Source organism: Sphaerodactylus townsendi, linkage group LG10 (genome assembly GCF_021028975.2).
Source record: "Sphaerodactylus townsendi isolate TG3544 linkage group LG10, MPM_Stown_v2.3, whole genome shotgun sequence".
Taxonomy (NCBI): domain Eukaryota; kingdom Metazoa; phylum Chordata; class Lepidosauria; order Squamata; family Sphaerodactylidae; genus Sphaerodactylus; species Sphaerodactylus townsendi.
Genome location: NC_059434.1, coordinates 20,401,861 through 20,415,451, shown reverse-complemented (window position 1 = coordinate 20,415,451; position 13,591 = coordinate 20,401,861). Strand labels below are relative to the sequence as shown.

The 13,591-nt window shown below is 41.7% G+C and overlaps 1 protein-coding gene across 1 annotated transcript in view; it reads right to left on the bottom strand.

The window, feature by feature from the left end:
* Positions 1-366: 366 nt before the first annotated feature.
* Positions 367-13,591, bottom strand: part of GRXCR1 (glutaredoxin and cysteine rich domain containing 1) — a 52,250-nt gene continuing 39,025 nt past the window's right edge. Inside the window, exons 3-4 of the mRNA XM_048509932.1 lie at positions 4,363-4,428; positions 367-634 (exon numbers count right to left, since the gene is read on the bottom strand). Coding sequence (XP_048365889.1) covers positions 455-634; positions 4,363-4,428 — 246 coding nt within the window. The 3' untranslated portion in view covers positions 367-454. The remainder of the gene's footprint in view (positions 635-4,362; positions 4,429-13,591) is intronic.

Genomic DNA, 13,591 nt, shown 5'->3' with positions numbered 1-13,591 from the left:
GTACGGCATAAGCACTGGAAGACCTGAAAAGCCACAGGAATGTTGTGCACATCAAATGATGGTCTCAGATTTCATCTGGACTCCTATGTAAATGCAACATTGAAATGTGGACCCTATTTAAGTGAAATTTGTCAGCAACTCTTGAATTTTTTTAGATTGCCTTCAGACATTCCTTGATATTGGCTGTAATACCATAGTAGCTTGTCCAAAGCGATGGTTATCAACCTAGGGACTTCCCAGACATTGATTGTGTTGGGTTTTTTATATGCCAGCTTGCAGGATCTCATTATGTCAATGTAAATGACTCTAGCTATCATGCATTTTTTTTCTTTACAAATGAGCTTTATTGATTGAATTAGATAAACATGATGGTTTTTCTTGATATAAAAGAGTATAACAAACTGCTGCGCTGACATAATAAAATGAGGTTGTCACGTGTACGAAGCCACCATCTTTAGCTCACGCAGCTCTTGCAGCGTTGCAACCCATTCTCATTGCAAGCGGTGCACTTGAGGGCTTTGAATGAGTCTGTAAAACAGTTCCGAAACATTGACATCTTGCTCCCATGGCACGCTGAGCACGGAATAAAACCAAAGCCCCCACAGGAGAGGCATGCATGGGGATGTTGAACTCTCTGCAAAATGAGAGAGAGAGAGAGACAGAGAGAGACAGACAGAGAGAGAGAGAGAGAGAGAGAGAGAGAGAGAACCACTTTTCATTATTTGCAATACAATTGTGAGTTGTGAATCAGGTCTTGAAGGTCAATGCTAATTCTGTGAACCTTTGACTTCTGTTTCTGTGTGTGATTAAATGCCATAAAGTCACAGCCAACTTATGGCAACCCCATGGGATTTTCAAGGCCAGAGACTAACAGACATAGTTTGCGATTGTCTTACACTGCACAGCAATCCTGGTGTTCCTTGGTGGTCCCCCATACAAGTGCTAACCAGGGCCGGCCCTGCTTAGCTTCTGACAAAATCAGGCTAGACAGGGCAATCTAGGGCTGATTCTGCATGGGTTAAAAACAGCAGTGTGAAAATGGTGTGAAAATGGTGTAAAAGGGTTTAAAATGGTGTAAAAGGGTTTATGATGTTTTCACACCATTTTCACACCGCTGTTTTTGGCCCATGCGGAATCAGCCTAGGTCAGGGCCCTGGCTTCTGCACAGCCCCTACATTCTATTTTCCCTGTCCATTTTGGCTATTAATAGCATCATCCAGTTATTGGCAGGTTTCAGTACTGACATAGCAGCCTACATAACAAAAGCTTTACGAATTTTCCCTCTCAGCCTACCTAGACTTGCCAAATGTGACACTGACATTTTTCATAAAGTGAAATTGAAAATGAATGTAGGGTAACAGCTAATGAGAAATATCCAAAACATTTCAACAGGAGCGAAATACTTTCATGCAAAGAAACTGAATTTTCACAACATCACCATTCAGAGTCAATCCCCCTTCATTAGATTTTGTTTCTTCCTGGTGCAAACAGAAATTGTAACTTGTATTTTTTATGTAATGTTCCATTTCCTTGTGGAAAGTTTTAGATTTCATGCACTGCTACCAGACTGGTTTAACAAAATTCCTAACCAGGTTGTATTTTCTTTATGGTCACATTAGACTACCAGGAAACCTAATTTAGTCATAGATCTACTTGATTTGATCTCTTTTTAATCAGGAGGTTGATGTTTAAAAATGCATTATGTATCAAGATAAGTTCAGAATTGCTTGCACAGCAGATATGATCCTTGGGCTTCCTTATTCTCCAGCCATTGCTAAGGAGTTATTGCCTTGAAATGGAATGAAATGTATACCACCTGGAAAAATAAATCAACATTCTTTCTTTGGTTTTGGTTTTTCTTGATTCTACATGAGATAAAAGACAACATCATTTGGCATAAGAGAGCAAATCCCCTTTGAGGAGAACATCAGTAGTGCATGCCTGTTGGGAAAATGAAATCTATTAAAAGAGACTACAGGGAGAGAAAGACAACAGAGATAAAAGAGTTAATATCTAAACATTTGGAGGCAAGAAATAATCATTTATATCAAATATACTGAACTGAACGGGAGCCAGAATGAAATGGAACAGAGAAGCACAAGAAAAGCAAGATTCTTTTTTTTTTAATTCACTTGCCCCCAAAGATTCTTCTAACTGGCTGTTAAGGAATATGCTTCAACCTTGTAGGTTTGCCTTAAGAAGAGTCTCTCCTTAACTTTCAGTATGGATGAGGACAACTTGCTTACTCATGGAGCCTGGAGAAAACTGCTGTATCCTCTGTACATTGGACTCAGAATGAGCCACGTGATGAAATGACATGTCATTCTGAATGTGTAGTTCCTGCTAAAATGGCAGGTGGCACTTGATATCTTTCCTTATCTTCTCTAAGGCTCATTCCGCACACGCAAAATAATGCACTTTCAAGCTGCTTTCACAACTGTTTTTGCCATTCCGCACAGCTTCAAAGAGCCCTGAAAGCAGCTTGAAAGTGCATTATTCTGCGTGTGCGGAATGAGCCTAATATTAATATAGTATACTTCATCTTGACTCTTGAGAAAACATGGTGCTTTCCAGGGATATGTAGTGGGGATAGGGAAATGCATGCCATAGTTCATGAAATAATGGCACTAGACTCGAGTGTAATTGTGACAGGGGGCAGGGCAGATGGTGAGCATGCATGCCCTGGGCCGGTTGGGCAGCTGAGTCACACCTGACCCTGATCGCATGATGTACATGGGATGGGAAAGGGTGGAGCGTGCTCCCTATATATTAGGCAGCACACAGTTGCTCCAGTCTCTTTCGACGCCTGGAGCAAAACTGACCCACCCGCCCTCCCTAATTTTTAAGGGTTGCGTGGGCTGCTTTTCATCGCAGCCCTGGCAGTTTGGGCAGAGGAGCACATCCTTGTGGGGAGGCCGAACTTACGCAACGGACCTACTTGAGGGTTGGGACCTCCTTAAGAGGCTTGGGGTGGGGCGGGCTCATGGTACATGCCATGGAGGCCCTGCAATTTGAGCCTGACACCCCAGAAGTTAGGGGGTCACAAAGGGTGGGTGCCCCGGTGGCCCTATACCTCTCTGTCCTCCCCAATAGGGATTGGGGTTGTTGCCGGGGTCAGCCAGGGGTGCTGACCAGCTGTTGATCAGATGTGCTCCTCTTGATCGCCCAGCTCCTGCCTTAAGGATGTTGTAACAATAAAGAGGGCTGCGGCCCATTTAATTCCAAAGATGTGTCCTGTGATTATTCACCAGAAAAGCATCTGCACATCTGCAAATACTATTTTGACAGGGATAATCTCATTTTTTGGAATGGGTTCCTTTTGCTTGGGATGACACCTCATATGGTTTTTTTCCTCAAATGTATTTTAAAAATTCTCTAGAATTATTACTGTTAAAATCAATGCCTGTTTTTGCACCTGTTGTACATAAATGTTGCAAAAGTGGCATACAAAGAACATACAAATCTGGAACATCAGCAATAGAAATGGGCCAAAGAGGCACAAAAAGACAACAAAAGGAAAACGAGAATCAATGGAAAGGAATCCATTTTGTTCCTTTGTAAAGTCAACCAATCATTAGAGCGGAAGACAACATGACAAGGGATGCTGGGTTTTGTGGCAGAAACTTTTGAGTTACACTGAATTCCACTTTTTTTCCTTATATGTAGGACTTGTGGGCTAGTGTACTAGGCTGGGCCAGGTTAGTCAGCTATAGGTACCACAATGTTCCCAAACAAAATTTTGCTACAATAACATAAATTCAAGAGCTAATTGTAAGGGAGAGTTGATGTGGAACAGCCATACTTAATATGGGTGTGCATTCAACAAAGGCAAAAAAAAACACATGGGGGTGGGTTTAATTCCAAAACAGATGGTGAATTAAGGGACCCAAAAAGTGGGTCCCAAATACTGCCAAATCTTTTCAGCATTATTTGGGCCACTTTGGCTCCACTATCATCTCCCTCCCTCCCTCCCTCCCTCCCTCTCACTTATCTGCTGGCTGGGTTTTAGAGGCGGCAGACCCAGCATTCAACATTGAGTGCCACAAAACAGTATACACTATGTAAACAAAACTAAGATGGTACACTCTCATGGACATGCAAAAGAAACAAATAGCATTTACTTTGGGGCAAATCTTATTCTTGTCAACTGCAGCCCTTTATCAACCCAAATGATAAAGACAGTCACTCTAAACATTTGAATTATCAGGATTTGGGAGAACTCAGTTTACTTTTTGGATGTGTTTATGTCAGCGTGATGAACCATGGGAGATTTCAGCAAAGAAACTTGAGTAATTAATGTATGGAGAAAATTAGATGTTAGTGGTTACTGTCCCAGAAACTCTTCCGTAAAACCACAATTACCTCAATTTTGGTTAAGAGATCCTGCAATTCCCCTGATTCGTTCATTGACAAAATTTTCTCAGCACCCTGTATGAAAACAAAACACACAATATGGTTTTTTAATGGAGAGTGATCTTGAGGGATTTGGGTTTGAAAAGGTAGCTGAGAAATGAGAAAACAGTTTTTCCTTCAAATGAAATTTGTCAAAGCATAATCATACTTTACATGAACACACCTGAGTGTATGGAGCTACCTTGCATGGAATCATACCATTCATCCATCAAGATCAACATTGTCTGTTCAGACTAGCAGCAGGTACAGGTCTTCACATTGTCTACCTCCTGGACCCTTTTACCTGGAGATGCCAGAGATTAAACCTGGGCTCTTCTGCATGTCAAGCATATGCTCTACCACTTCTTTATTTAAAACATTTATGACCCAGATTCTCCACCAAAGTGCCTGAGACTGCTTAGGATATCAAAATTTAAAACTATTATTCACATTCATTAATCACACTAAAAACAGAGAATGTTGTGCCAATAAAAGTAGCTCAGTTAAAGCAGAGCAATAAAATAACAAACCTAGGCCGTTTCCGCACGAGCAATTAATGGCGGCCTGGAGACGGTAAAAACGCTGTCTCCAGGCCGCCATTCGCACAGGGGGCGCAGCTGCATCGCAGCCGCGCCGCCCTCGCGCCGCCCGCCCGTTGCGAGGCCGGCGTTTCCCCAGAGCGCTTGGAAGCGCTCTTTTTGGGGAAACGCTGCCTCTAAGCCGCTGCCAAGCGAACGGCAGCAGCTTCGCGACGCCTCCCCCACCCAGCACTTACCTTGTCCCCGGGCCTCCGGCGCATCGCCGAGGCCTGGGGACACGCCCCGTGTCCCCAGGCCTCGGCAACGCGCCGGAGGCCCGGGGACATGCCAGGTTGGACGGGCACCAGCGCTCTGCGGCGCTGGCTGCCCGGCTGTTTCCAGGGCCATCCGTGCGGACAGTCCCAGCGTCGTCGGGTCGGCGTCGTAAACGCCGACCCGGCCGCTTCCGCCTTCGTGCGGAAACAGCCCTAGATACAATCAAGGAACTAAAATAAAAACTTGTAACACCTTACCTCTAAATGTGGTCCATACAGTGAATTTGACTAGAGCTGTTCAATTGAGCAGAGGAGTGACGCAAGGATGTATCCTCACTCTTCTGTTATTTAATTTGCATACCAATTATCTCAGCTCTTATATTTTCAGAGATGAATTCTATCTGCCATTCCTAGCTAATTTTAAGTTGTTGTGTCTTTTATATGCAGATGATACAATTCTCTCAAAATTGGTGGTTGGCCTCTGAAAACCTATAACAATACTCTTTTCAGAGTAGTGCTCCAAAGATGCTGCTGAGCCAAAGGTCCTTTTTATTAAAAAAAAAAGATAGATGAGGAAATATAAGTGGTCAGTAGCATGGTAGTCTGTGGAGGAAGTAGAGCTATTTATGCATTTAGGAGTTTGTATTTTAGTTGATATTTCTCAGAAGGTGCATTTGAACTCTATTATAAGAACAACCATGAGTCCTGGGAAGGCTATTTTGAGATTTTATTATTCCTCTGTGGGACAATATGGTCCTGCTGCAGTTAAAGCATATAATGCTAAAGTTTGGGGGGAACTGCTGCATGGATTTGGATTAGTGTGGTAACAAATAATTGTGATGGACTGCTGGCAAATATTTTTACACAATAGCCTGGGAACTCTTGTGATGCGTGACAGGAATAGTTTTGAGAACTGAGACTGGGGAGATTTTTTTGAAGCAAAGGTGTTGATTCTGACAATTATGATGTTGAACTAGAATTTAGAATCAGGTCTTGGATTCATTATACTGAATCATCGTACAAGTGATTGGGACAAATACTTAGAAATTAAATTATTACATCTGGGCATCATCAGTAACATGATGGAAACTATGAGTAGCTGTGAATTCAGCCAGTACTTAAAAGATGTTTGAGAGATCTTGATTATAAGAGTGCTGATTAGAGCTCACAGAGAAAGCTCATTCTTTTCAGTTGTTATTCTTCCCCTGATAAAAATTCCAAACTACCGATTTGAATTATCTTTTCTAAAGTATAGAAGGTCATTTATGCTTGCACTTTTGAATGCCTTGCCAAGTTGCCATTGTTAGCGTTCTTAGGAAGGGTTAATGGTATTCCAAACTCTAATAAATGTTGTGGATTTGGTACTAACTGAATTGACTCTATAGACATATTCTTTAGGATTGCCCAGAATTTTCAGAGTCAAATTTTTAAAGCCGAATTGCCCTGAATTTTCAGAGCTGAATTTTCAAAGCCAATCTGCCCTGAATTTTCAGAGCCAAATTTTCAAAACCAAGCTCGCAGCACCAAACTTTCAGGGTATCTTTATGAGACTCTCCTAATGATACCACCTAGGTTTGGTGAAGTTTGGTTTGGTTCAGGGGGTCCAAAGTTATGGATCCTCAAAGGTGTAGCCCCTATCTTCAACTGGCTCCCATGGGGAATGGCGGCACCCCCTTCGGGAGTCCATAACTTTGGACTCCCTGAACCAAACTTCACCAAAGCTGGGTAGAATCATCAGTGTCTCCCAAAAAAATTCCTGAAATTTTGGTGCTGCTAGCCTAAAAACTGCACCCCTGCAGGCCAAAAACCAAAAAGACAGTAAAAATACAAAAAAACACAAATGGGGTGGAGCTTTGGATATGTAATGGGGGTGGGTTGAACCCGAGAACCCCTCCTTACCTATGTCTTTGACAGAAATTAAGCCATTTGGATGTTATATTGCTTTTTTATTGTTCACTCACATTGGAGTCTGACTATTTAAGGGCTCTTTTTATTTTTTCATTTATAGAATGTGGGCATGAGAAAGGCCCCTCGAAATAACTTACCCTGAAGTTATATTGCCCAACTTTCTAGCACTTTGATTTATCAAGTTATTTAGTATTTCTGAAAAATATTTATTTATGTAAGCAATATATTGAATGTGGATGCTCAGAGGTTGTAAGACACACCTATAATGAACTTTTTTGTGATTGAAAATATGTTACCCATTTCGGAAACTTTGAAAATTAATTTCAAAGACTCTATTTTCTGCACAATTTTTAGTTTAAATGCATTATTTATTTATTTATTTATTTATTTATTTATTTATTTATTTATTTATTTATTTATAAACCACCCTCCCCCGAAGGGCTTATAGTCTTTCAAACTGCATTTTCATCAGTCAGTGCCTGTAATGTAGATATTAATTTCATTATAATATCTGAAATGTCAAGCTTCTTCTGGACCATTTACTACTTGGTGCAGAGTGGAATTTTGTTTCAGCCCTTCCTCATATAGGTTCAGGGTGGCTTACAACAATAATTAAAAACAGTAAATCAATAAAACACCAACAAAACATTCTTATCCTGTATACAGCTTCATTCATCCCCCTAAAGGGATAAACAATCTGGAAGTTTAATCTTCATAAAATCAATATTCACACTACATATATTAAAGAAAAGGGAAAGGAAAAGGAAAGGGAGGGAATTGAATGGGAAAAGGAAACACAGTCCATCTCTGAGGATGATCTCAACTGAGAGTCACCCTTGGGCTGTTCAATATAACCAGGAGAAGAAGGTCAGTTCCTGAGGCAAGATGGCGCCCGACCGGCTGTGAAGGATACGCTGCTCCGTAATATTGAACTTTTCTTTTACTTTCTCTGTTTTCTAATATATATATATATATATATATATAGCTAACCATTCATTTGTTGGTCTTGCCCTAACGCCGAAACAGCTGGACGGATCGCCCCCAAATTTTCACATGACGTCCCTCCCTGTTGCGGGCAGGTAATCGGACCTTCAAATTGCCAAAAGTCCATACCTGAGCCAGGTAAAACATCTTTTTCCTGGCACACCAGGCCATGAAGCTGGCTGTGTTTAACTGTCACCCTTAGAATGTTCGTGCAGCCTGTCTGTGGCCTGAGGGCTTGGTATGCCCTTAGAATGTTCGCAGAGATGGCCAGAGATGAGAACAGTGAGAACAGTAAATAGGTAATACTGGTAGGTAATACAAGTGGAAGTGAAACACATACACACTTTGCCATGTGAGACGTCAGGTGGGGTTCCCCCCTACACACACATGCAGGTAACTTTCACTCTGTATGCCTCACCCAATACTACCACACAACACATATACTCTCATACACATCCACTTCATCCTCACACACCTCACTCTGCCCTCCCTGACATCCAACCACCACTTACCCACTTCCTCACCCATATTCGCCACAGCTCTCTTTTACTAAAAGCAAGCTGGAGTTTACCTTTTTCTTCTAAAAAAATCCACGGGGTGGGGGCAAACCAACACTACTGGCTCTGCTTCTTTTGCACGTGGCCCTTTAAAAACCCAGGGAGCTGGCCTCGATCTGAGCGCCTCACCACCCTGCCTCTGCTGCCTGAGTGGGATAGCTTGCTTGCCCCAGTTCTGCCTTACCCAAGCCAGGACTGTGCGTGTCAACCAGCCTCATGGACATCAGGATTCGCACTCTGGACAGTTCCGTTGTGGAATGGAAAGGGTTACCTCATACTAAAAACCAAGACAGCACCATAAAATAATGTGAATTGAAAAGGGAAAAAAGGATTCCATTTGACCACCCCAGAAGAAGAAGAAGAAGAAGAAGAAGAAGAAGAAGAAGAAGAAGAAGAAGAAGAAGAAGAAGAAGAAGAAGAAGAAGAAGAAGAAGAAGAAGAAGAAGAAGAAGAAGAAGAAGAAGAGGAGGAGGAGGAGGAAGAGGAAGAGGAAGTAGTAGTAGTAGTAGTAGTAGTAGTAGTAGTAGTAGTAGTAGTAGTAGTAGTAGTAGTAGTAGTAGTAGTAGTTTGGATTTATATCCCCCCTTTCTCTCCTGTAGGAGACTCAAATGGGCTTACAACCTCCTTGCCCTTCACCCCTCACAACAAACACCCTATGAGGTGGGTGGGGCTGAGAGAGCTCCGAAAAGCTATGACTAGCCCAAGGTCACACAGCTGGTGTGTGTGGGAGTGCACAGGCTAATCTGAATTCCCCAGATAAGCCTCCACAACTCAAGCTGCAGAGCTGGAAATCAAACCCGGTTCCTCCAGATCAGAGTGCACCTGCCACTACGCCACTGCTGCTCCCAAAAGGCTATGCTGGGGATCATTGGACCTGCATGGACATCTGTGTGGGTTGTGGTGAGAAGGACAATTGCCACAGCAACGCGTGGCCGGGCCCCGCTAGTTATTAATAATAGAGTACAAGGTCTTCTCGTCCCAGGCTGTGTAGGACTCTGTGCATAATAACCTGCACTTAGAATTGTGCGCTTCAGCAAATCAATAGCCAGTCTTTTAAAGCTTGTGAAATACAATCCCGGGATCTTAAACCTACTAGCAGCCTAGCCACTGCATTCTGGATGTGTTGAAGCTTGCAAACAGTATTCAAGGGCAGCCCCATGAAGGACGCATTACAGTAGTTCCATTGAGATGTAACCAGTGCACTGAATAACTGCAGTCAGATCATTATTTTGGGAAAGGGCTGCAGCTGATATAACTGACAAAGCTGACGAAAGGTGTTATATGCTTCTGAGGACATTGCCCAAGATTTAACTCTTCAGCCTTGAATCATTTGCAGTGTGCTACATGAATGCTGAGACTTTTGCTCCTCATTTTAAAGTACAAACTTTCAATTATTTTAAGAGAAGAGGCATCTTGTTAATATGTCAAGGAGGTAATTTCTTAAATATATGGTGCATCAGAGAATGTAACTACATGAGCATGAGAAAAACAGTATTTCAATTATTTGAGCATTTCCAGCAATGAATGTATAGAGTACGTTGAGGATGTAATAGCATGGGAACAAAGGTGATAAAAACATTGTAGCAATGCTAAAAATCAAAATTCAGCAGTGAATAATAAAATTATTTAGGTTGAGTACATTGGACCTTGGGGAATTTCTGAGTGCTAAAGTAAGGCAGTAATGAAGAGGCTCCCCATTTTTCTTCTTGAAAGTACATGAAGTTACTGTAAAGAAAATGAAACTGCCAAAGAAGATATAAAACACCTTTTGTTAATCAGAGAGGACTCTGTTGAAGACTTAAGCAGAATACTGGGTGTTTGTATTTAATATGCATCTCATGTTGAGGGTTTGCAAATTATTTTGCTAGCACTGAGCCAAACTCTTCTTTAGGGCAGTGTTCCCATAGTTTATTCGAAAAGATTCATGTATGTAATCACATTGACCACATGCTTTCAGTGATAGCATCCAGTCACTAAATTGGCTACTGGAATTATGACACCATTATGTTAATTGCAGTATCCCTGAATAGATGAGATCCGCTACTCCAGAAAGAAACAAGAAACAGCAGCTGAGATAGAAATGGTGCTGAAGAAACAGTATGAAAACGATTAAGCCAGTCCAGATTTTTGTTTTTAAAAGGTGAATATGACTGCAGCTGGATTTAAGGATCTGGGGGCAGGGGTGTTACCCTCTACTGGCATTAAAAGAGGAATAGCATATCTCCCACCACTTAAAAAATATCCAGCAGGAAACATGTATATGAGCCATAATAACAAAAGAGACATGGGATGATAAATCAGAGAATAAGTTGGATGAGATGGTGGCCAATATAGAAGATATGGGAGATAAAATACTACAAAGTAGAGATGACCAAGACCTTCTCAAGAAACTACTGAAGGGCATCATGTGACACAGGCCACTTAAGCACTTGTGGTCTTTTTTGCATTGAGCGTTCATTCCTTTTGGGTTAGATTCTTGGATCCACACATGTTTCCAACTCTCCTGAACTCATCATGCCTCAGATCAGAGAATCTCCACGGTTTCTGAAACCTCTGAGAGCACAACTATTCCTCTTCCTTTGCTGGGAGAGAGAAGGGAATCAACATGTGTTCCACTTTGGGGGATTTTGTCACTCCTTCTGGCTTTCCCCACTCATTCCGCAGAAGTTCTTCCCGCTTTTCTGGGCACCACTTCAGAAGGATGACAAGGGCTGCTGAGGGTTTATTGCTTGAGAAATAAACCTTTGAAATTGGCCTAAAATGTACCTGGTCTAGCAAATTAAAATCAGACAAAAGACGACAACCAAAAAAAGGCATCAGGCAACCTCCTCAGGTAGAGGTTGCACAGATAGAACAAGGAAGTGGGGTGGGCAAAATGGAGGATTGGATCTGCTGGGAGCAGTGCAGCAGGAAAATCCCATTTAAACAAAAAAACTGTGGAGAAAACCCCACTGAGAAGCAAACAGCTGCGAAGTAAGCACTGCATTCATAAATGATCACAGACTCCTCAGGAATCAAAAGTAATGGATAGTGGAAAGAATGCTGGTGCAGACGCCCCAATAGAAGAATTATCATGATTTTTGTAGTGGATCAAGTGTCCAAGACTATGGAGGATCATCAGAGGGACATCGAGATCTAGTACCAATGAGCTCCACTTGCATGTAATGAGTATTGAAAACTAATCGGACTGCAATGGTAAATGGAAATTATTTAAACCTGTCTGCGATGCCCACGCTTTTATATTTTTGTAAGTAAATATAATAGGTGCAAAATAATGTTTATGTATTCCTTTCTTTATCTAATTTCACTGCACGAGGAATGTAATTCCAAACCCATTATACTTTCTCCTGAAACAGTGTGTCCAAGCTTTAAAGCAGTTTTGAAGAGATACATGGTCCTGAGGCAAATTACTAGTGTGGGATTCCAGGATGCATTTAACAAAAATGAAATTTTACGTGTACATGTTTGTTAGCTTAAATGTTTCAAAAAAAATTACAATAAATAAAAAAAACTGAGGCAACAACTCCTGCTGAGGTGACTTTCACTTTACTCTTCATAAGAGTAGCACTCAGAAAGTTTTTCTCACCAAGTATATAATGTAAAAAAAATTCGAATCGAATACCTTTAATGGCATATAAATAGTTCAGCATCAACATCAACACCACAAGACAAGAGCCTTTACAACTTCAGACGAGTTAAAATAACAGCATTTAAAAATTTAGCCACCGCTTCCAAGAACTCGTAGCTTTGGCTATGTAAAAGATATAACCTTCTGGTTATCTGTAATGTCTTCATTTCCATGCAGGAAGGGGATTATGTGCTTCTTCCTCTCTATCTAATAAAAGGGACAATTCAACAGCATATGAGATACTGTTTCCACGGAACCCATACCACACAGGCATTTCCTGTCTTTATGTGGACTGGTTTCAAAGGTAGGATTATTTAGCTTTATTTAATAATTTTTACAGTTCCATCCTAACCATAGATACAGTCTTCTAAAACTATTGAGGTCAACAGGCTAGAATGGGAAGAAAGTTATTTTGGATTGTACTGTTAAAAATATCTTGTCATCTTATCGTAATTACTATTTCTCACAACTGTATAATTCTCCATAAACAATAGAAAGTAAGCCATGAGTATTTCAGTAAATTATCTAGAATGAAACATTTCTTGTATTCAAAGGCCTCCTCCAGCACCTCCAGGCTTGGAATTCCTGCCTCTCCCTCTTCCCGGTTATACAACAATCTTTCAATCAATAAAACTCACCAAGTGTATCTAAGTGTCTGGCTCACTGTACCCATTGTTCTCTCTTTATGACTCAAGTGAAAAAAGGATATTACAATTCAGAAATCTGACATTTATGCTCTGCCCATGGAGACTTTCACTGCAGTGGTTTCGTACACAGTTGCACCTATACCTTCTACCAGCCATTGTCATTAAGGTGGGACCTGTGTCTTCCCCTCAGTGGCAGGATCACTGGCATAATGCCCATTGGGCAAGGTGGGCAGCTGCCCAGGGCATCACCTTGTGGGGGGCATCAAAATGCTGGGTTCGTTTTTGGGTATTTTAGTGGTTTTCCATTTGTGGCCTGCAGGGGCGCAGTTTTTAGGCTAGCTACTAGCAGCACCAAAATTTCAGCATATCATCAGAAGACTGTCCTTATGCTACCCCCCAAGTTTGGTGAGGTTTGGTTCAGGGAGTCCAAAGTTATGGATTCCCAAAGGGGGTGCCCCTATCCCCCCTATCCCGCCAAAGTTATGGACCCTCAAAACTATAGCCCCCATCTCCTATTAGCTCCCATTGGAAACAATGGGGGATGGGGCACCCCCTTTGGGAGTCCATAACTTTGGACTCCTTGAACCAAACCTCACCAAACTTGGGGAGTAGCATAAGGACAGTCTCCTGATGATATGCTGAAATATTGGTGCTGATATGTCTAAAAATGCACCCCCTGCAG